The sequence below is a fragment of the Crassostrea angulata genome, chromosome 2 (assembly GCF_025612915.1).
Source record: "Crassostrea angulata isolate pt1a10 chromosome 2, ASM2561291v2, whole genome shotgun sequence".
NCBI lineage: Eukaryota > Metazoa > Mollusca > Bivalvia > Ostreida > Ostreidae > Magallana > Magallana angulata.
Genome location: NC_069112.1, coordinates 56,255,066 through 56,280,419, shown reverse-complemented (window position 1 = coordinate 56,280,419; position 25,354 = coordinate 56,255,066). Strand labels below are relative to the sequence as shown.

Below are 25,354 nucleotides of genomic sequence, written 5' to 3'. Positions count from 1 at the left end.
ACACTATGTAATGATAATTTCCTAAATTTGGCGTTGTTTAAATGAATTTTAATCATTTGTTCATGCATCACAACGATGTCAATAACGAGCGTTTTGCTCGATTCGACATCCCGCATTGTCATAGGGACGGCCTTATACTGTTAAACTCATTTTAAAAGATCACAGTCTTTCGTTTTAAATTCCAATAACTGTTTAAACTACCATTCAACGAATATGTTTTCATTACTTCACTTACTTTTTCAAAAACGTGCTCATGATCATGCAGATGGTGCATGCAGTAGCCATGGGTGTTGAGACTCGATTCATTCACTTATATTCGTCCTCCGTTTAGCCGTGGATTTTCCAAAAGTAAACACTCCATTGACAATGTTTCTTTTACCTTGTGCACAGCCTTATTCCCTTATTTTCATTCACTTTACCATCTCGGTGATGGCAGACAACATGGCAGCATCGAATGTGAAAATTGGCGGCTGGCTATTGATCGACCAATCAGCGCGCGCGTAGCTTAACATTGAAACAAAAGTAAAAGTAGAAACAAACACTGAACAGCATAACGTTACGGAAAACTCTTCAATCTACATGATTCAACATCAAGCGGTTTATATACTCAAATCCAAGTTGATTGATATTTGAACGTAGGAAAAAAGAATATAGCATAACAAAAGAACAGACAGGTTGGTGTTCACGTAAAACGTGGGGTCGGGGGGGGGGGGGGGGGGTTCATTATGAAGCATCATGCGATTAAAGTTGATCTTATTTTCGTAATAATATTTTATCGAGACTATCTTAGAATAAAACTTAAATCCAAAAATATTAATTAGATTAATTTTTTCTCTATACACAAATTATAAAAGCAATTCATTATAATTGACAGTCTTAAATTTGTGCTGAATGTGTATATGAAATTGTATAAGTCTTATTTCTGGTAAAGCTTTGGCAAGCTCACGAAGTAAAACAAACAGAGAAAAAAGAAGAAATGTTTGTGATAAACTTCTGGCAAATTTTTAGGTGTGTGCCAAAAGTTTGCCACTTCTGGCGAAGAAGCTGCAAACATAATTGGGTGTCTGGTAAACTTCTGGCATAATAAAAGAGGTTTACCAGAAGTTCGCTACTACTGGCAAAGATCGGCAAACAAGTTCTAAAGTTTTCTGGTAAACTAATCAGTTTGCTGAAAATTTGCGGCAAGTTTGCTGCAAGTTTGCCGCACACAATTCATTTTGGTAAGGGAAATTGATTGAGGCCAGGATGATATTGATATAAATGAAACTTGACATCCATGTAAATACATGTATGTACCCAGAATATGTACATGTATAGATACATTGTACATTCAATTAGAGATTAAATAGTCTAACATTCTAATACTGTAAGATTTTCTATAATTGAAAAGTGAACCTAGGTGAAATTAATCTGCAAAATTTGGTGTTTGTACATATATTATGTCTAAATAAGAGTATGAAAGTTAAAAAAAATCCAGAAACCCTTCCCAAATTAAGGAAAATGCAGCATGTATGTTTTAACAATTTTACATTTGTCTTCTAATTATTGTGTTTGAATGAATAATTTAATTTCTAGAATGTAGCCTGGTGTGTTTTTGTAACTTAGAAGATGAGAGTGCTGGGCTGGCCTGAGATGAACCAAGGAGACACACTGTGTATACCTCATTAGCACCTATTGTTCTTTCACAGACCTTGCAATTAACTTAGAAATCTTACGTGTCTTTGTAATGGGTACATTCTGTGTATACCTATTGACCACCCTATTGTTCTCCTAATGCTACAATCAACAGAGCAAAGCACTATATACACACGACACATGAGAACTTGAGAATTTGTAAGAAATTACAAACCAAAGGGAAATTCTGAATGAATGAAATTAAAAAGTTTTTATAAGAATTTATAAAATAAAAATGAAAACATTATCTATAATCGAAATAAAATTTTAACATACATTGAAATAAAACACTTAATAATAATAAACAAAAAGACTCCTTAGAAGGTGAAATTTCCTTTGTGGTTCGATCATTAAATTAAATTTAATGATCGAACCACAAAATGTCCTATCTTATTCCAAAAAACTTAATACAATTCTGTTGTAAATCCATCACTGCCTGGACTCTTATTATTTGCCATATTTTTTATATGGGTACATGCAAAGTTCGGGAACTATGTCAAACAAAAAAAGGAATAATTACCCGTATCCCAAAAGATGGTATTTAAACAATTGGAGACCAATAACACTTCTAAACATTGCTTATAAAATATTATTCATAATTGATTTTAAAAAAAAAAGCATTTGATACTTCACATGGAAATTTATTCACAAATATTAAGATTTTTTTCAACTTTGGAGCATCCATTCAATCTTAGATATCTGCTTGTCAATGTAATATAGAATCATCAGTCACATAAGCTGGAAACCTTTCAAAATTTTTCAAACATAGCAGAGGATTTCACCAAGGCGACCCAATCTCCCCTTATTCATTCCTACTGTGTGCAGATATTTTGGCATATAAGATTAAAATAACTTTTATATTCGGGCTACACCCTGAGCCTATTTCTATAGACATTTATTCTATCTTCTTGATTATGAAATCCCACATCTATTGGAAAAGGTGTCTTAAGGAAATACTATCAATTCATGAATTAATAATAGATATTGAAAGACATATATCGACTCTAAATTATATTGCTACAAAAAATTGCAGATTAGATGATTTCTATAAGAGATGGGAAACTTGGCTTTTTCTTCTTTCTTTTTAATAGACTTACTCAAATTTGACTGTATAATAGAGATTATATAAAGCTGTCAATCAACTACTAACTCATGTTCAACAACTACTCTCTCTCTCTCTCTCTCTCTCTCTCTCTCTCTCTCGGAACAATTTGGATTTGAAGTAAACATACTTAAAAGCTGTTGTGATCACTTTATTTTATACAAATGTATTGGATTGTTCAACTTTAGATTAAAAAAAAAGAAAAAATAATCTAATAATGTAAAATTTTCTATCACTGAAAAGTGGACCTAGGTGAAATTAATCTGCAAAATTTGGTGTTTGTACGTTACGGCTAAATAAGAATATAAGAGTTAAAAAAAATCCATAAACCCTTCCCAAATTAAGGAAAATGCAGCATGTGTGTTTTAATAATTTTACAATTGTCTTCTAATATTGTTTGAATGAATAATTTAATTAGAATGTAGCTCTGGGTGTTTTTCTAACTTAGATGAGAGTGGGCTGGCATGAGATGAACCAAGGAGACACACTGTGTATACCTCATTAGCACCTATTGTTCTTTCACAGACCTTGCAATTAACTAAGAATTCTTACATGCTGGATGACATAAATACAATTCTCTGAAGGACTGATGCTGAAAGTTTCTGTAAAACAGTAATTTGATAATTGGACTGATGAGATAAAATCATCTGTTCTAGGAGATATCTAGCTTCAATGAATTCTTTTAAATTTAAAAGATATAAATCATTATTTTCAATTTCTTCAAAAAACAACTCATCAAACATAACTTTAAATTGAATTGCGTTTTCATGAATAGGAATGTCAAGATATGATCCAAGGAAAGAACATAGCCGAAACAAGCTCGTAATTCCTCTGTCGTAAAATTCATATAATCGATCGAATAGTTCAGTCTGTGCTGATCCATTTATTTTGCTCAAAAACATGTTGTTTTGAGGAATAAAAAATTTGGACAAACTCCTTCATAAACGCATCTAAGGAGAAATTTGTAGCAGATCAAAAATCCATCCAGCATTGATTGAGGACACCAGTTATGCAATGGGTTCTGTTGAATCGCCCAAAATACTACTGTTTTAATGTGATAGGAACTAAGTAGTTTATTTTCGTCCTTAAGACCAGCGTTTATGAATCCTTTTAAGATTGTTTTAAGCAAGCCATAAGTTAAAAATTGAGTGTAATTCATTGAATACACCAGTTTGTTTTCTGCCTGGGAAAAAGAGATTCTCCATTCATTGTCTGCATGGTTTCCATTTTTATGGCCCATTGCTACAAAATGACACCCTGCACTAATGATGCTATCCCTGACATGTTTTTGGGGCCATGAATGACTTCTGTCTATCCAGTGATAGGCGGAAGGAGGTCAATAATCGCCAATAAGCAATGTGCTTCGTCGTATTCTAAATCACCCAGTTTACTACTACTACAAGGTCCATGTGATATAGCACCAGGTCTAGATAAGAAACATGTTATTTCTCTATTTTTCGAACTCGATAAATAGTATCTTCCACTTTTCTGTTCAGAGTATATAATGTTTATGTCGGCGTTCCCAAAAGATGCTAGCAACAGCAAAGTAAACCCTGGAGGACTTTCGGAATCGTCACAGAAAATTATTGTGTGTATGTGTTCTTTGTAAAACTCAGACTGAGAAATTTCCCATATCACTCTGTTTCTATCGAGCCAGTACATAAAATCAATGTCTGATCCCTTTGATCTGAATCCCTCTCGTCGACTTCCGTTCCACATAATTTTTTTCTGATCGCTTTTTCTAAGTTCATTTGTCAGCTTCTATATCCACAATGTATCTCCTGCATAAGACGTGTTGTTTGTTACCTATCCCGTTGCAGAGTGCCATATGCATTGCCTCGGACATAGTTTTGGAAGCTATTGAACTGAAATTGATAAAAACTATTCATTTTATTGTTTTAAAGAACATTTAACCTACTTTCTCCCGATTTGTACATAAACAAATGATATGTTCTTGTAAATGAGAAGATAAGGAATGCATAAGGACTGACCCATTTATCCTGTAAGAACAGTAGCTACGTTTATGAAACGTTTTAATATTCATAGGTACGGAGGACGGAGGACCTAATTTTATTTGCGCAGGAATATAGCGCATCTTAAAGAAGTGATTGTTACGAACATCGAATTTTCAATATTGCGTCACAATCACTAAAACTTTGTAAAATCGCTTATGACGCAAGTATAACAGTTCAACGTTATCAATACGCAATTTATTATTGAATGTAGAAGGCGATCTTGCTATTATTTTTAAATAAACATGCTGAAATAAGCTTTTCAACATTATTTAGCATGCACAAATTTTGTTAGGAGATGTCGAAGTTCTTCAGTGAGTTTTACATTAGTTCATGATATTCACATGTATAATAGCATCTACATAGATTATTTAACAGAGTTTGAGCCTGTAAACAAATCATTTACATTACGATCCGCATTGATATTCGTATTGAAAAAATATAGTAAAAGCGCCCCTGCGCTGAAGTTTTAAAGTATTTTATTTAAAAAATGTATTGGAAACTCTAATAGTTTTTGTTTTTATAAATCAACTTCAAACTGATGTACAAAGCATTTTCTTAGAGTTTGTGCACTACTTTTCTTGAACAATTGAAAAAAAAAGTCACATTCCACTTTGACATGTGCCTCTGATTCAAACAAATTCGATGACATGGTCATTGTTTTAATGATATAAATTCAAAATCATCATTTGCATCAAATTTTAATATTAATAGAAGATCAATTGCAGGATTATTTTAAGATTATTTTCTCTTACAAAAACGCTTTTTTTCCAGTAATAAAAACATTTTTTTGTAAATTGTTCCTTAATAACAATATAATTCGATTTTCATGTTATTTCTTTTCATTATTTTGATATATTAATAAGAACTAGGAAATAAGTCATATAAAATTTTCATTAAACTCGCCGTTGCAGAGGTGAATTGGGTCTGCCTTCCTTAAAAAGCAGATATCTAAACAGCTTTTTGAGTATGTTCTTAAAGATATTCAAGGATAAAAACCCTATTGTGTAAATCACAGCAATTTTAGAAAGTGAAATGTTATTAAAATACTTAAAATTGACAAAGAACTTATTTAAGTTATGAAATATGCCAAGAAATAGTCATTCACATCAGTATAGAAATTTTAGTTAATGCTTGTATTCTTTTCTACATGGCATGACCTCAAACGTTTCATTTCATTGTGCATACATCCGTAAATTGAAAGTGTAAATCAAGAATAGACTTATAACAAACTTGATACATGTAGTATTTACGATATGTGTTCCTCTCCTAAGATAATTACAATCATTTTGCTTCATAGATTGGTAAATATCCGTTGATAAAATGTTTAATTTTACCAAAAACTACCTAGTAAATATAAAATCAGATATCCTAATCAGCTTGTATGTCTACAAATTTATTTGCCATAAAAAAAAAATGTTCGCAAAAAATTAAATATCATTAACTTATTTGAAGACAATTTATCCACCAATGTAGCTTCAATTTTTCTACGATAAGGATTTTTAATAAATCGACACCATCGATATCAGATCTATTCTTAATTGTTGAAAAAAAAACTTTTCTCAAATAAAAAAAAAAATATGTTAAGTTTAAAATTGAAATGATTCCTTTATTCTTCAAACAGACTTTTTCTTCATAAGGAGAATTGTTAAGTCTAAAAATAGCCACAAACCCCTAACCATCTTTAATTTAACAAGCTTATCTTTTAAATTGGTTGGGAAACTAGCACTGTAGCCATCATTAAACACAAATGATATTTCTAAAACATTGGTTAAATTTTCTTAATCTATTTATTATTAATAGGAAAGCACTGTAGGGCACTGGAATGTTGCGGTCAAGAGCGCTAGCAAATTGAAAAAAAAAGAAAAAACAAAACAAAACGAACCGATTTCACATCAAATATCTGCTCCTTCAGTGTTATCAGGCAGATTTATCATGGTAACGTATCAATATATACGCTATTATAACAGTACCTTGATCCAAAGTGTCGGACCACGTCCCGTTGCCAGGCGCAGATTATCAAGTCAAACGGAGCATTGGGTTTGATGTGATGATCCGCGCATGGCAGCGAGACGTAATCAAGGTTTTTGGATCAAGTTTCTATTACAATGATTTTTTTTTATTACATAACAGTGTCCATTTAAAAGTTTGAATTACAAAACTACTTTTTAAATCAGTTGTATATGACGTTTACCTATATAACAAACTTTAAGATATTTTTGTAATGGCTTCGGCAGATCACAGTTGTCTCCATATGAGGCATTCGGGACATTTAATTATTTTACAAACGTATTGTGCCTTGCATAATTTTGTATACTGTGCAATGGCAGCTTCGTGTAAATCTTTAATTATATGTAAATACAAACAAAACTGTACTCTAAAGTGTTTGCCTTGATAGTAAACATCTAAGGGTGATAAAAATCATGTTTTTTCCTTACATGCGTAAGAATATTAACCGGAAGTACAATTCGTCGACTAGATGTAATGTTTATTTATGCCTTCCTACCTCGAAAATTGACAAAACGGAAGGGAATTATCCTATTAATCAAACCTATAGCATGTACTGTAATACTTTCGCATTGCATAAAAATACATGCCAATGATATATTACATGTCGATCATACCTTTCAAAGCTGTTATATTTACAGTCTCTCGAAAGGAAAAAAAATGAGTACATAAAAAGGATAAACTATCAAACTGATTGAAATTTTTGAGAGGGAATGATTGTTATGCTTTGAGTTTACTCATTGGAAAAGTGCAAATGAGTATTACTATGTTGTATCAATTTATTGAGATATTGATAGAATATTCTATCTCTGAAAATATATACTGCTAATGCGTGGAATCAAATGAGACTATAAATAGAAATTTTTTTGGAAATTCGTTATCTAGCATTTGAACATCAGCAAGGGAGTCATTCATGAAAATACGTTCAGGTCAGAAAACCCTTACAGAATTAAATTGCTGAATAATACCATCTTCGACTGTTCATCGCTCGGTTATGTACGACATATTAAAAACATTGCTGTCCGGAACCAAGGGAACCCATTTGAAAACTTATTCTATACAATGTTTGTATGATAGAGTACCTACCTTTCACACATGCTGTTTTAAAATATACCAGGCAAGAGTTAAACATATTTTGGATAGGGTTTTTTCCGCATTTTAAATGATTAGTATATTCAAATAAAACTTCCTCCTATTTATTTCCTGTGACCAAACAGAAAGATATTTCTAGCGCACCTGTGTAATGCCCTATTGACTTTTTTAATGAATGTTGTTGCTTTTGACGTTACATGTATTTTCGTTTCCAAATGTTCTTCTTCACCCAAACCACCTGTACACACACACACACACACACACACACACACACACACACACACACACACACACACACACACACACACACACACACACACACACAGATTTACTACTCAAAGGGTCATACATATACATAATGTTGAGAGCATTAAAAAATGGTGTTATCTGTCTTAATATAATGATGTCACAAGCAAAATTGCAGAATTTATTTTTCGACTATTGACTGCATTAAGAAGAAAAGTAAGTTTAATATCATTTAAGCCATATATGAAATTTTAAATATACATATGGAGTCGTATCTATCAAAATCAAAAATAGGCGACTGGCACCATGTACTATGGAAAATGCTTAGTTTATAAAAATAGTATATCTGACCCAATTATCACAGTATTGTAAATCATGGATGTAAATATCTATCACACAGTTATTAACGGATCTAATTTTGATCAAATCACCCTGGTTCTACATGTCCTTACTTTTTTTATCTGAAATTCCTATCATTTAACTTTGTCATTTTAGTAATAAAAAATGGATCTGAATCAACAGAAGGGAACTGAACGCATGGAATCCGGCATCAGGTATTAAGTCACAAAACAAATTCTTTAAAAAACATGTCTGATCGGTTAAAACGTAAGAGAAATGCAATAATTTTAAAAGATAAAGTTGCACTAGATGATTGAATCAAAAAAACTTTACCATACAAATACCCTAATCTAAAGAAGTTATAAATGCCTGAAAAATAGATTTAGAATGTTTAATGAATACAAATGTAAAACTCTAATGCCATTAAACAATATTTTACAAGTCTACACCGCCGTCTGCACTGTCCAACGCCCTTCAAGCACCCCGTTAAAAGACAATATTAACAAAAAACGAATAAGCAAGACAAAGACACTTCTTTTGTAAAAAAAAAAATGTTATTGGGGCGCCTATACTTTTCCGTACCTATCAAATGAAATATTAAAGGTTTTTTTTTTTACTAAGAATCCATAAATGACCGCATTTAAACCCCCTGAAACTTAACATAAATAGTACTGAAAGCTTAATTTTAACAAAATAGGGCTTTATAATCTTGATTTGATACTAGATACCGCCTATGCAAGCAAAACGCTGACACAGATATTTGAAAACCGAAGTATGTGTCACACATGCAAGTTAAACGATACATGCAACAGATAAGTGCTTATTTTCTTTGTTTGATGTGGGGGTATTTCCTGATTCATCTGAGGCTAAATTATGTTGTTTATTTTGCAAAACTGACTAGTGAAATTGAAAACAAATTGAAAATTGAAAAGTCTCGTCGGGTGCTTGATCAATGTTTGCTAAACAATTTCCGATGAAGCACTTGTATCGTGTCGGGTTTTTCTAATCGTGTGTGTGGAAGTTGATCAAATACGATGATTTTTTTTTTAAACAAAAAAGCATTTCCGTTACAATTATTGTTTTCCAAATAACAAAAAATGAAAATGAAAAATAGCATTGAAATAACGATCGAGGAAGTAATTTCATAAGAAATGAAAAGTCCTTTGAAGAATAAACGATCGATTAAAGACAAGAGAAGATGGCTCATTGCTAACCATCCTGGCGGAAAAAGGGTGTGTTTACTATTCAAGTAAAACAACGTATATCTTATAATATCATTTAATGCGGAAGTTAATATCTGTAGTATTTTAGTTAAATGCGTAGATTCATTTCCTGCATCGTTTATCTTAGGAAGAAGTTCAACGAATAGTATCATGGAGTCAGTTTACTTGTGTTGTTTATTCTATGCATTGATTGGTCTTGGAAAAACGTATGGTAAAGATTTCAATGAGGGTTTTTTTTTTCTTTTTACTTTTAGTATGTTACAAATATTTAATATCTAATACAATGCAATATACATGTGTATATGATTATGCTTAAATTATATTTGAAAATTTGCATCATAATTTGATATGATTATTCCATCCGGTAAACATCTAAATATGTACCTCAATTTCTTAAACAAAGCATTTCCAGACCATTTATAATTAAAACTATTTGTTTGAGCTAGTATTAACGAGAAAAGAAAAAGTATTTGAATCTTATACGAGGTTACTAAATCACTGAAACTTGAAATCGCAAAGATGCGAAAATGATCGTTGTATGTTGTGCTATTAAAAGAAAATAGCAACACTTTTTGAATAAAAAAATAAAATGTATAACAAGAAGATAATTAAGAAGAAACGTTTTTCATTTGCATGAATTCTATTTATACCTGAAAAAAAGAGTTGTATTAGAAACATCAGAAAATGTATTAAAAAAAACGTTTCAATCAATATTGTTGAAAAAGACATAATTAAATACAATTAAAGCAATGGTTCTAAAGCTAATGGTGGAATACATGTAATTGAATTAATAAGCTGAGAAGGCTTTACTGTGTCATATTTGAATTTATGTCAGCCATCCAGAATATCATTTAAGTGAGCTTCATATGTTTTTCTTAATTCCTCAGAGAACGTAGCCTTAAACAAACCTGCTTGGCAGCAGTATCCTTACTCTGGTAGACTTTGGGGAGCGGATCGTGCTGTGGACGGACGGTATACAGACCTGTCTGCTGCTGGAGGACAGTGTGTTATATCTAGCAATAATGATCAGACAGCAGAATGGAGAGTGGATCTGGGAGAAGTACTCAGTATACACCACATCTTTATACAGTACAGAACTGAAAATATTGTCTGGGGTAAGAATTATTTAAAAAGTCAATTAATGCGCTTGATGCTTTCAATTTACGCTAAAAAATATTTTATCACAAATGAATATCAAAATATATATCTGCATTGCTATATTGCAATATTCTGTGCCCTTTCTCTTTTGTTTATATTTAAATGAGCGTTTATTAGATGCAATTTTGTAAAGAAAGCTGACAATTGAAAAACCACCAAACAGCAATATATTTAATTTTATCTAAACATATAAAAAAAATTAATAAACCTAAACTATTGATCACGTATAGAAAATTCACACACAATGCGCAAAACCTTTAAGTAATTTAATTAAAAAGATAGACATATTCATCTTCTAGCATATCTTTTATGTAAACTAGGTATACATCGAATTTTAAGATTTTGTAATCAATCTTTATTAAAGATTTATGTATCTCAAAATGTTTACCTGCATTTTGTTCCAAAAATGATTTAATATAGGAATCACCCTCATAAATGTAAAATACTTGTGTCTTTGCAAACGTATCTTAATTTATCTTCTTTGTTTACATTTTCCCAAAGAATCTACTTACTTTTTTCATTCACTCGCTTTACGATTTGCCAACTCACTTCAGTTAAAAAGCTTGGTCACGATTTTTGTAAAATTGATTTTTCAATTCGAATTGTTTTCAATACTGATCCTAAAAATGTTTACCTCGAGAGTAAATTCAGAATAATTAAAGCACATTTAATGAGCTACGCAATTTCCGATATGAAGCTCACTCAAGATTCACAATTCTACAAAATTAGACTTCCACCCCACTACAATACAAATCCAGTGCACCTCTGTGCCTTCCTATTGATAATATATCGATTAAGAAAATTAAACCAATGTTTTAGAAATCTCCTTTTGTGTTTTATGATGGCTTCAGCGCTAGCTCACCAATCTTTTTTTTAAAATAAGCTTTATTGTGGTAAGTTGACATCTTTTCTTCCATTCGAAAGTCACTTCGCACATTTTTCATAGTTTACTTCCGGGTCTTTTTCAATACAAAATCCGCGAATACATTACATTTTTAAACCCTTTATTGAAACCTGATAAGCTAAAAGGGCGTTTCAAATGAGAAATCTTTTAAAAGAATGGACTTTTAAATGAACATCGTTTAAAGTTTGAGGTATTTATGAATATCGAGTAATTGATCAAAATGTGAATCGACAATATATACATTATTCATTGAAATAAAAAGTAAATTTAAAGAAAGAAAAAATATTTAACAATACATGCAAGACACCTAAAACAACTAACTAATAAATGTAGTTTTTTTGCATTAGTACAAAGTATAACTTTGTTTTGAAGGGGTTGGGATATGAAATCGGGTCCTACATGTACCTCCTGAATCAAAAGATCACAAAATCAAGTATCAACAGAATGAAAATATCAATACATGTATTGTTTTGTTTATTCTACTTTTCTTCCTGTTAAATATCCGTATTTCAACAAGTCTGATTATTCATAAAATTATAGCGTCCACTCTCACAGTAAAAAGACTGTTAGGTGAAAATCAACTATCAATGTTAAAGGAAATTTCATTTGTTTTTATTATTCATAATGCTTTAGGAATGCAGTTCTAATAATCAAGTAAAAGGATTATGTGCGGTATGGTCAAATATCTGCCCCTGATTTCAACCAATTTTTAAATAGTATCGTATGAAAATGAAATCTTCACAAATCATTGTAAAGAGGATGCCTATAACTTTAATCTTGATTTTAGTCATCATTGCTCACTCGCTGTTTATCTATGACGTCACTTAAATGACCTAATTCCCGCAAATTTGCAAACAAAAGAAGATAGTCTCATTTTTGCTCTATATTTTGCATTCGGAAGTATAGAACGCAGGTCAGCTCAAGTGCGATTTTAACATATGTTTTACTTCAGATAGTTACACATATTATACTAAAAAATGGTACTTGAGCAAGCCTGCGCTCGATGTTTCCCATTTTTTGCTACAAAATATCAATTTATCAAAATAATGCAATATTCATGACGTCATTTCTACATTATGACGTCACTGTGGTGATAACCTTTTACACCTTTATTTTCAATATGATTTTAACTAACTTTCACCTTATTTTAAAGCTCTTTCTAAGACTTTGATTTTGGGGGGCAAAAATTGCATAAAACCGCACTTAGTCCTTTGAGAGCCGGTCGTAGAGTTATCAGCAAGATACAGGGGCCCACAATTCCTTGTCATGTAAACAAGGATCATGCCCTGTTTTTGTTTACAAAGGTTCAATACTAGTAAAGATATTTTTTTAAGATAATTTGTCTGTCTACGTATCCATTTTAAGCACCAATAAACAGTTTCTAACGTTTAACATTAATTTTAGGACTAAAACTGAAACTTTTAATTCAACATTCAAAGTGTAAACAAAAGCTTCGTTTACAAAGCAAAGAAATGCAAGCTCTGTAACTCGCTTATAACTCAACAAATAGCACTCATATATTTAAATGACTATAAGAAATGCCTTAATGAAGCATTGTAAACATTAAGATTGGGAAACATTTTAACCAAAATCGTAGCAATGCCCCCTTATATACCAGTATACCCTTTCCCTGTTCAACAGTTATTTTAATGAGCTTCCGGCAACTACTCGGAAAATCGAAGTCAGTTTGTTTATTCCAAATGGTCATTGATGTTTTCATTCTAACTTATTTAAGAATAATTCAGGCTAGTTAATATCGAATTAGATGAGAGAGAGAGAGAGAGAGAGAGAGAGAGAGAGAGAGAGAGAGAGAGAGAGAGAGAGAGAGAGAGAGAGAGAGAGAGAGAGATTTTCAGTCTTCTTAAAGGGACTTGGCCACGATTTTAGATCGAAATTATATTTCTTATTTTTTTATATATAAAACGGTTTACTTGCACATTTTGAATGATTGACCAGAATTCGAATGTTATAATTTATGTGATATGAGAGATACAGAGGTAAGAATTAATTGTTATGTAAACAAAGCTCAAGTCTTATATTAGTTTACAAATAATGTAATGTATGGAATTACCATTTTTAATTTACAAAATAACAGGAAAGAAACAAGGCAAACTTGATCAACTTGTTTATAAAATATATTATCAATAGAAAAAACAGCATTTGTTTGAATAATCATAGCAATAAAACACATATGTACTAAACATTATCAAGGCCCGAGCTTTGAATTCCATACTCTGTATCTTGCTAGTAATTTATAAACCGACTTTCAAATTTTGATAAAGCACTAAAAATACCCATATTAACCATTCTAAACATTAAAAACATAAAAGTAAAATTAAAAAATTCTGAGCTTAAATCGTGTTCAAGTCCCTTTCACTAAACAATATGCATTAAGGATTACACACCAAAAGAGCCCGGTTTTCAATTCTTCAGCACTTTGCATTTTGTAGGTATGCCCCTTTAATTATTCATTCATGTTTCAAATGTGTATCTGTGGGGGTATGTGAGATTGATTATTTTTCTTTCATTAATGATGAAATATATACGATTTAAGAAAAAATAATAAAATTTATTCCACTTCAGCTTATGTTTAAATTTCCATTTTCCAATTTTTTTATTTTTTTTTTTTTGTGATTTAATGGTATTGATAAAAAAAAGAATCTGAAATGTGTTGACGCAACTCTATAGTTCAGTGAAATATTGTTTGGCTCAATAATATGTCGAGTGTTCCCCATAATTTGAATGTGACATTTTTTCTTCTTTTTTTTTTAAACAAACAAGACGGTCCTTTAACATTCACAAAAACTTAACTTAGATTTTTCATTGTTTGCAAAGCTGATTGTATAAGGTTCATATATTTTCTACTTTAATTTATAATATTAGAAAAACGTACATATAAGTTGATTGCATGAGAGGGGAATGAAGCTCAACAATTAATATTATTGTAAGTAGGAAACATAGCACATGCAAAATGTTTGCTGTTTGCATAACATATTGACTCACTTTGACATTGTTCAAATAAAATAGTTGTATTATTTTCTTTGATAAAAAGAGCTCGTAAAATGAAGAAAAGAACACATATGCTAATTGTATGAGAGAAAAAACCCACCAATTAACATTATTAATTAAAGTACTAAAAGGACAGTACATGTAACATGTCTCATGTTTACAAATAGCATTGACTAAGACATTCTTAATCACATTGTGAGTGTGTTGAGCTGAATGTTCTTTGGTTTGGTTTCGGTTAATTTGTTTTACTGTTTTACATGCATTGACTTTTAGAGAGTATAACTAGTTTCTATAGTTCGCACCTGGTGAGAATAAAACACTTATTGGTTCTTTTCAAGATTACAGTCCTGATTTCTTGCCTTTCTAACAATTTACTGTGGAAAAGTTAGGCCTGATAATTCAAACAGAAGTATTCCTGTACATTATAGTACTATTTGTATATGTTATACAGATATTTTATTTTAATTTGAAGTTTAAGTTCCATCAAAGATACCTTTGTGGAAGCCCATTGTTTGTTGAATGTTATTTTTACCAATTTGGAGAGCAAAGAGAATATCTGTAACCTTTAAGGCGTTGGCAGAGTCTAAATCTCTGCATATAACGTCTGAAATATACTGACAGGCATGTTTTGCGGAGTTGTTTTGACCTAAAAAAAATAGCAAAAGTTGAAGGTAGAGATAACATTCTCTGCTCCATAGAACGTAATTAGACGATTTTGCAGTTGAAAGTGAGTACATGCATATTTTCGAAGGAATGTCAATATTGTATGCAACAGGTTTCTGGTGTCTAGAACTTTTGTGATTAGTTTTTACGCAATTTCTGTAAAGAAAATGTTTGGAATTTTTTGTTGACCAAAGTGAAATAGTTTACACTGAACACTACCACAATACATGAAGCAATCGTAACTACTCGAACATTTCAGTCACCGCAAATAACCTCGTATGTGTATCGACGCCATGTTCGAACTACTTTCAGTAGTCAAGTGTAAACAAAATGGCGTCCTCACATCAGTGCGTATCGTGTGGGGATATGAAACGTCGTCTCTCTCCATTGAATGGATTCAAGTTAAATTCCAAGCATGATACATAGACAAAGATAACGTTGTTTTTAGACTTACACAGAGATTATTATTTATTAATGTCACATATGTAATCTACTTTCTCTTTATCCGGCGAGGATGTAATGGACAATTAATTTAAATATTTATATATAGTCTAAATTTTTTTAATTAATTTCAATAGACAAGCACTTAATTCTAGGTTATATTTTTAAATGAGTAAAAGCACACCATTCTGACACCATATGAATTTCATCAATCACAACAGCACAGACTCTCAGCTTGTATAATTTGGATCTCAGCTTTGATGAGATCTTCCTGTTGTTAAGCAGAGTTTCGGGGGTGAGCGTAGATTATGTTGTACTCTCCTCTCTGCAAATCTATTAGGGGTGTAGAACATGGAACATGGACATTCGTCTTTTCTTGGTCATCATCTGAATCCTCGTTTTCTTCTTCGCCTCTCAATTTGTAAGTGCTTCCATGGGCAATTTGGGTACAACATTTGCTTATTAAGATACGAAAGCCTACAGTGGGTTGGCTGGTTTTAACTTTGTATTGCATAGAAAGGAAATACAAATCAACACTTTTTCAACTGTACATTGTTTTTTAGCAGAATAAATGTTTATACCCTGTACAAATGTCAATTAATATCACATACCTTCACAATTCAAAAAACAGGCGTTAATTTCTTTTTCACGTAGAGAAATCACCTGGTCTTGCATTAATGACGTCAAAGGTCTCACAACAAGGGTAATTAATGGGTATTGTAGACCTCGTTTGCACTGAAACAGCCATGGAAGACACTAGAAAATAACAGTTTTGCCATATCAAGTTGGTATAACTGAGACACAATCATGTCCATTATTTAATGCACGAAGTGTTTCAAGTTGCTTGTCTTTCAAAAAAAGTCCAAGCCCAACGATTGGGAAGCAAATACAACACAATCTTCAAAAGATGTCATGTTCTCTGTCGTGACACTGTTTCTGTGCGTAAGTAAGCAGTAACTCGAAATTTCTCTGTATGTAAACAAATATATTTGAATTATTTTTTTACGACCGCATACACACTTAAGAGTACTTAAAATTGTACTATATATTACATTAAAAACAGCTTTTCATTCATTTGATGCATTAAATAATTAATTCAATGCATTTTAACAGATTCAACTTTAGTTGCTTCAACCCTGGCAAATGCGCGCTTCCAGCGAATAATTGCATCGATTTGATGCAATCACTACGCTCTATCGTTATACGACTCTTTTTATCGGTTACGGAAAAGGGCAAGCGTGATCCGAATGTACATGAAGTTGATTCTAGGTAAATGCTTTCTAACAGGGAGAGGCTCTTAATTGCATATACACAGATCTCCATACAGAATTTTACTTCATTGATTAAAGATTTAATTTTTCCACCAATAAATGTACAGCGTAATCTCCCATAAAGAGGGGGATACAACATATCCGAACATTATTTTTTGAAGACAAATCACATTATACATGTATCACTTTAAAGAATGTAACAAAACTGCATAAATGTTGTCATTATTTTAGATGCAACCAATCCATTTAGTGGGGACTTCTTGGGATATTCTGTCTATGTATCAAACTCAACAAACAAAGATAATGGAGTCTTGTGCTTTGAGGATACCAATTATAACAGATTCATAATGCCAAATCCTACAAACATCACGTGTATCACCCAAGGAAGATACGTCATCTACTATAACAACAGGACAAATCCTCCATATCCTGATCTTTATTCCATTTCTGCCAACAATGATCTCTGCGAAGTAGAAGTATATGGTACGTTTATTCAAATGAAACTTCCATATACGAGAATTTATCTAAAAGCAATGTCACAGATGCCATTAAATAATTTTTGTGAACAATTTGCATAAAGTAATAAAAATGATACATGGTTAGACTAATTAGCAGTTTATATATCAATGTCCATTTTTTTGTACTGATAAATTAATTTTGTATGAGTAAATAAAATAATAATACTAATAAATAGAATAAAAATCTTAACAAAAAAAAAATACCCCAGAAACGATGCGTCTACGAGTTCGAAAAAAAAACAGTGTTATATAGTTGTATACTCCTTATATATCTAGCATGTTATCCTCTTAATTAAGACACTAAAGAATGCACCATAAATGGCAGCGCTACAAATTAATGTTATGTCTGTAAAAACTATTATTTTTTATGTTTTATTTAATAAGGATGTCCTACACCAGGATATTACGGAGAGGACTGTTCTTTACCGTGCCCACAGAATTGTCAGAAAGGTCACTGTCACATCGTGAATGGAACATGTCTTGGTTGTGTTGATGGATACAGGGGAACAACATGTAATGAACGTGAGTTTTTCTGTCTATGATATTGGTTATTTTATATATTCAGCAGTTACTTTTGATGAATAAACTCAATTGACTATTTATCAAAGTATATTTGGATCATATCAACAAAACCAATGACTTTTTTTGCCCCAGAATGTCTTAATCAAACGTACGGTACTGAGTGTCAGCAAATGTGTGGAAACTGTAATAATGAAGAACCTTGTAATCCCGTGAACGGAAGTTGTCTAAACGGCTGTGACAGAGGATGGTACGGCGAAAAGTGCAATTTGGGTAATTTAAAAATATGCCTTTATTTCCTTTGCTACTGTTTTGTTTTGTAAAGAAATAAGTACAATTTCAGACATATTTTGCCCTGTTTTAGGATGAATTTTAAAAATATCACAAACAATTGAAATGTAACGTTTATTTACACAAAAATACCCATAAATAAAGAATCTATAAATAGATACGTGATTAGACACTCACTAGCTTAAAAGTGACGTCATAAACAGCACATTTTCCCATTATTTTCATAAAACTGAACAGAAGACTTTTGTTTTTTTTAATAGAAAAAATGACCGCAGCTGTGGCCCACGATGAAACTCATATTATAACTTTATTATGTAATATCACATAAAAAATATCAATTTTGTTGTAGGCGACGGCTGCGGACACATTTTCCTCTTCAAAAAACTATGAGAAAATATGCCATTTTTCATCATTTTTGACTATATCTTAGAAATATGCCAAAATGTCTAAGTCATCATTATTTCTTGAAACAAGATAGAAGTTTTTAACCTGGTACTTTATATACACACATGTTCAGGATGGTATATGTGTGCTTTTATGAAATTTACACAACTTTTAAATTTTAGGACAAACATTGAAAGAAACTGTGCCTTCTTCTTTCCCAAAAAAAATGTAATTGCCTAAAAGTATATTTTCAGTAATTGTAAAAATGATTTGCAGGACTTAAATGGTAAATCCGATATGATATACAGTTTAAATTATAATGCACATACATGTAAAATGCATACAGTTTATTTCTACAACGCATATGCAACAAGAATAATTTCCTGAACAGAATACAAGTTTGATTTATTATAACCAAGTAACAATTTACCTTGTGTTTCAAAATAAATTAAAGAATGTAAAATTGTTTACAAACGATGAACGCAAAAAAGTTCCCCTGGTGATTAAACTGACCGTAAAAAAACGTAAGTTAAAGATATTTGTCCCCCCCCCCCCCCACACTCAACCCACACTTAAAAAAAAAAGCCTAATGGTTTTAACCCCTGACTCAGGGGCTATGAATGTTACACATTTTTTAAACGGTTTTTATTCATAAATAATGTATTTGTCATTTGTCACATATCATAGAAATGCTTCAAGCCAAACACAATTGGCTTTGTAGTTTACAAGAAGTTTAAAAAAAGTAAAATTGTTGACGGCATGACGGACACTTCATAACGACGGACGGCAGCCGATGGCAATAGGTCACCTGAGTGATTTCTTATTTATAAAAAAGAACCTGAAATTGAACTGCTAAGACATTTGTGGTGCCTTTTTAAAGCGCCAAGCATAGCTCAGCGCTTTATTGTCGTTAGACTTCTACTTCCGGTGCAAGGAATAACCGCCCCCTATGAGCAGAAGTTTACATCATTTAAACTGGTTAGGGAACCAGTTTCAGGAGCTGCACGGGCTAGTACGGGCTACTGTGAATTTGATGTACAGGGCTTACATACATCATTGCAGGGGCTGCCACGCAGTGATGAGGAATATATAGCGTATACAGAAACTAAAATGTTATATACATATATCTTTTACAAACAGAAGCTGGGTTAGCGCTTTTCAGTACTATCAGTACTTTGATTTTTTTTTACCAAAGTTTGCCCTGAAGGATGGTATGGTTCCAGCTGTCGAGGCGAATGTAGCATCAACTGTGGAGTTCCATACAGATGTGACAGAGTGACTGGGCAGTGTGAGGGAGGATGCCAAGTGGGATGGAAAGGGATCAAATGCGATTCACGTATTGAGCTCATTCATCACTTACATGTTTTTTATTATACCATGTTTTTATAAAGACATGGAATTTACTTGTTCAGGTTACCTGAGTCAAGTATCTGGGTAAATATGACCATGGATTGCACAAGTATTTTTATTCAGGGTAACTGCTGGGACATTATTTCTATCAATGTCATTGTTGTACGATTTAAAGTAGGAAGGTGATGGTCATTATCATTTTTAAGAATTATTTTACCCAAGAATAAAGCTTAATGCATGCATACATGTATATGAGAATCTTCAAAAGGTATGTGTATGAACTATGGGACTCAGGTGACCGTTCAGGCCTTTTGGCCTCTTGTTTTTGGAATCCAAGCAAGTTATGTTAATATGTATTCAGTATTCATGTACCATGCTTTACAATAAAGACCGGTGTATAATTATGTTTGGAATTCAAGTTTGCAAACTATACAATTTGACTAAGGTAGTCAATCCATAAATATCGTTTTTCAGATCTAATAGTTTGCAAGTTTGATTGCTTAACTTTTATTGTGATTTTAAGAAGTTAAGAATTAAATGATAAAGATTCCCTTTAGAAATCTTTAAAAAAATAATATTAATAAATTTATTATATATTGAAGATAACATTGAAGTTTATGGGAAAAAACATTTTTAAGCACATTTTTTTAATATTCTAAAATTTCTCTTGGCAAGACGTTGCAATAGCTTTCCCTTTCTTCGAACATGCTAAAATAATTCATAGTTTACCATACATATAAAATCTTTAAAGAAGATTTCAATGCAATAAGTTCATTTAATTGACTGCATACATACACCAGAGTTTGGTGTATGTCAGCCTCATTATAGCTTTAAATTACGTATTTGATGTAGTATAGATCAATCAAAATTGTTAAATTCGCCATAGTCTTAAAGTCATGAACTACATTCAAATATATTCCAAATGTTACCCTATCTCTTAACAAAAGTTTTGTTTAGTTACATTGATATCATATTGAACGTTTCATGTTTTTTTAAAATCATGTTTCATCGCTTTATGCAATGTCCAATGGTATATATTAAATAGAATGTGGCGATGGTAAGTTTGGACAGAATTGCAGCTCACTCTGTGGCCACTGTCATGACAAGGAACAATGTCACTACATCAATGGTACCTGTTTCCACGGATGTGATGACGGCTATCAAGGAAGTGATTGTACACAAGGTATTTTAAGTGAGCTAGTTACATGCAAAGAAACTCTGATATACAGTCGCACGTGTTTTAAAGGCCACTTGTAGGACAATGAAAAATTAAACTGACTGCTGAAGACAGGTGGTCTCTTATTATTATCTCTTATTTATCTAATTTGACTTTTAATTTGTTAGAAACAAAAGGCAAACAAGAGTTGTCTAGAATTAGACGATCTTTCTCATGTTCAAATATTATCTTAAAACGTGTTTTAACAAATACCTTTTAATCTGAAACCTGAATGTATTCTTTGTTAGAGTTCAAATCAGCTTCAGGTGACCATGCATCGACATTCCAATCATCTACTACACTCTATGTTTTTGTGACCATTATAGTGCTTAGCGTATTATTAAATGTGGTTTTGGTTATCAGGTAGGCACATAATTCAAATATGTATCTATTGGTTGACTCAGTTATAACAGGCTGTGTTTTAATTTAATTAAAGTCGAATCATTTATCATTTTCTTAGACAACTGAGAAAGAGCATGTGTACATGTTTGCAACAAAAGACCAAAGAGAACGTCGATAAACATTTTGACGAAAGCATCATCAATTCAGAAAAGACAAACCCAGTGTATGACCAAGAATATCACAACGCTGCGTATCAAGAGCTTGGAGAATTATCAAAAGAATCCCAGTATGATAAACTTTCTTGACGGAATTGTTTGGTGTTAGATTATTTTGCGTGAACTCTTCAGGAAGGAGTCTTCTCGTTATCATACATCCATCTTTTAATAAAAAAATCAGGAAATTTTGACACAGTCAAGCAGTTAAATAACTAAATGATTCTATCACTTAAATCAAATTTGACCTCTTTGTTTTTGTATAAAGGTCAGTTCAATGTAACTACCTTTTTCCTTAACTTGAAGGATTATTAAAACAAATAAAGTTCTTTGCAGTTTTGTGGACATCCGTTTAGATATGAAGATTCTATTCTTCAGTGAAATGATAGACTATCAGAATGTCTATCAGTTTATACAACTAAATTGGAATGAATATTGAAACTAAAATTGAGATTGCTTAGCCCGTGTGTCCTCTAATGTCTTTAAATTTTAAAGATATTTTGATTATTTTTTATGCTTCCAATTTTAAGATATTTCTAATTTTTACGTATTATGAAGACTTTATAAAGAAATAAATTAACAGAAAAGCTAATATTGACCATTTAGTGATTTTAGTTATTTTTTCACACAAATCACTGTATTGAATTGGCGCTTTAAAAAGCTTATAAAATGTAATTTGATAGGTAAATCATATTTGAAAAACATATTCTGAAACCCAAGTATCATATCATTAGTTCACATTAGTTACAAATCCTACATTAATGTTATTGTTTTAAAAATGCTAAGACAGACTCATTAATCTACAGCAATTCTGAATTGCGAAACATGTTTTATTTTCCTACGCCAATATTTCGCCAAAAATATAGTCCTTATTAAAATTCTTAACATTGATTACTATTTCTATGCCAAGTTGTATGATAGTGAAAAATAATTTCCTTTCATCTTGATTTAATGAGTAATTAAACAAATTAACGTTTGACAAGTCGAGAATCAGAAAAGACTCCTTCCTTAATAAGTATAATTGTAAAACAACATTTAGTTGACCAGAATGCGTTTTCGATTAAATATAGTGTATAGTATACTGGTTACTTATAGGAAACTGTGATGTATTATAATGTAAAACATTAAACATTCTTTGTAGCTGAGCATTAAATAAACTCTAGCAATTGCTCGCTTTATATTCAAATGAAGTATATCAGCAAGACTGCCATAATATTGTTTTGTACAACATATAAAAATGGTGAATACTATAGCTAGTACGAGTTCTACATAAAGTTAGGATTTATCGAAGCCAGAATCATTTCGAGTGACAATGGCTGTGCAAATTGTTGCGAAATTATACATTTTCTGTGAATGGTGTTTTGTATAAGCAGCCATTGTATCAATAAAAGCTTATATTAATGTTAATTAATATAATTGTTAATGTTATTAATGTTTTGTTAATTTTGCAAAAAGTATTATTGTAAGATATCACTTTGCATACTAAAGTAAATGCGAAATTAGCGATCATTACATCATCGTTTTTCGATATCGTATACTTTGAATACTTTGAAATGCAAAAGACTAGCTGCATGTTCAAGGCGCCCTTGAATATTTGACTAATGTATAAATTGTCTGCAAGGCATAAAAATATCATATAAATTATTGAGCAGTTAAACAGTGTGTTTTATCAATAAATCTAACATTTAAAATAAATTTATGCTATCTTTGGGGATAAATATTGCTGGTTTTAAAAATATATATATGTACCTGTAATAGTGCAGTGCATTACAAACTAGATAGACATCCTTGTGCACTGAAGCTAGAGTAGCCATTACAATCATATGATCATTGTTGCTTATATTCATGATTAAATGATACATTACATGTACAGACTTGTTTATCATGTTAATTAGCTTACTGCCAAATTGAAATCTCAATTTAATCAATATCAGAAGACTGTTTATAGAAAAAACGTTTGCTTCCGAAAAACTGTAATTACCATCTGTTTAATTATTATTGAAAAACATCATACATTTTAACGTTTGGAACATTAATCATCATCTATAATATCTCTTCATTGTCCCTGTCTCTTATTTTTTTTTTTTTGGTACCTTTTTTTCTAAAACATAAACCATTTTCACATATATAAATAATGTACCGCCACTTCTTCAAATTACATTGTCACTCTTCTAAGAACTAATATGTATATGTATTATGTATCATTCGAACAAATATTATAAATGTATATGTATATATTTCAACTGTATATATCTATGTTTATGCGCTATCTATTTATTCAAGTGTGTGACTTTGTGAATTTCAATAAAAAGAAGAAAAAACTAATATATTGTATATAATATAAAACTTCGTTGTGGGTGCTTGTCCTCTCATTTTAAACCTCAGTTGAATTTTTTCATACATAATTGTAAATTTCCTTTTGAAATAATTTCTAAAACTATTTTAATTTAGTGGTACATGTATTTCTTTACATAAATCACGATGATAAACATATAGAAACGTATCACGGGGTGTTTAAAGATGTAGATAAAATGCAGTTTAAAGTTAATTTAAAGATAATCATTAAATTAACTTAATATAGAGAAATATACATGTTTGATTAAGCAGCATTAAAAACCAACATTTCGCAGCATTAATTATTTTCAATTCAATTACATGAATAAATTGTAAATCAACGAACTTCAAGTCAAGAATAAACTTATAGTTACCTTTTGTTTGTTGAATAACATATAGTATTATATGATGTTCATTACTTTAGAGCTACATGGTCCGATTTTTTTTTCGTTATAACAGTATCAAATAATTTTCCATACAAACCAATAATCTTTTTTTAGTTTTAAAAATATATATGCATATACACCGATATTTGAAACATTCATTATTGCATGACATTAAGAGTATATAGGAGTAAATATTTACTTATGGAAATGAAAACACTGTGAATAGAAATTACCTTATTAAGGATTTCGCTCAAACTCAACATTGTAGTCCTACATAATGCTATATAATACACAGTACCTCATAAAATAAAGGAACGTTGATTATATTTTTTAATCATTTTGAAAATATACCTTTTCAAATGTTAGTTTCTTAAATATTCTTTTTATATTTTTCATTCAACAAGTTAACAATTGTTTTCGAAAAACATACAAGTACTGCCAACATTAAACTCATTTCATTGAACATATTCTTTAGGTTAATAAAAAATGGTTAAAATGATGTGTTTTCTTCAAATCAAAGAACATTTAACAGACCATGACAACTGTCTTACCGTAGGATGTAAAAAAAAACAAACTAGGAAATCACAAAGAAAAGAACAAACAAATGGAATCCATTGATAAGAAACATCTATTTCTAATGAGGAATTTATCATTTTTACCT

At 31.1% G+C, this 25,354-nt stretch overlaps 1 protein-coding gene across 1 annotated transcript; it reads left to right on the top strand.

The window, feature by feature from the left end:
* The first annotated feature begins 9,830 nt into the window (after positions 1–9,830).
* LOC128171621 (platelet endothelial aggregation receptor 1-like) lies at positions 9,831–22,904 on the top strand. The gene is made up of 9 exons (XM_052837409.1): positions 9,831–9,906; positions 10,583–10,810; positions 17,373–17,624; positions 18,044–18,181; positions 18,314–18,451; positions 20,049–20,189; positions 21,249–21,386; positions 21,668–21,782; positions 21,880–22,904. The coding sequence occupies exons 1-9, from the start codon at positions 9,846–9,848 to the stop codon at positions 22,064–22,066; spliced, it is 1,398 nt and encodes a 465-aa protein (XP_052693369.1). The 5' UTR covers positions 9,831–9,845; the 3' UTR covers positions 22,067–22,904.
* The last annotated feature ends 2,450 nt before the right edge of the window (positions 22,905–25,354 follow it).

Excerpts from the sequence above, each read along its gene's own strand:
- LOC128171621 (XM_052837409.1), top strand. The coding sequence starts at position 9,846 with ATGGAGTCAGTTTACTTGTGTTGTTTATTCTATGCATTGATTGGTCTT. Across the intron at positions 18,182-18,313 it reads GGGAACAACATGTAATGAAC|AATGTCTTAATCAAACGTAC; the intron begins GTGAGTTTTTCT and ends TTTTTGCCCCAG. Across the intron at positions 21,783-21,879 it reads AATGTGGTTTTGGTTATCAG|ACAACTGAGAAAGAGCATGT; the intron begins GTAGGCACATAA and ends TCATTTTCTTAG.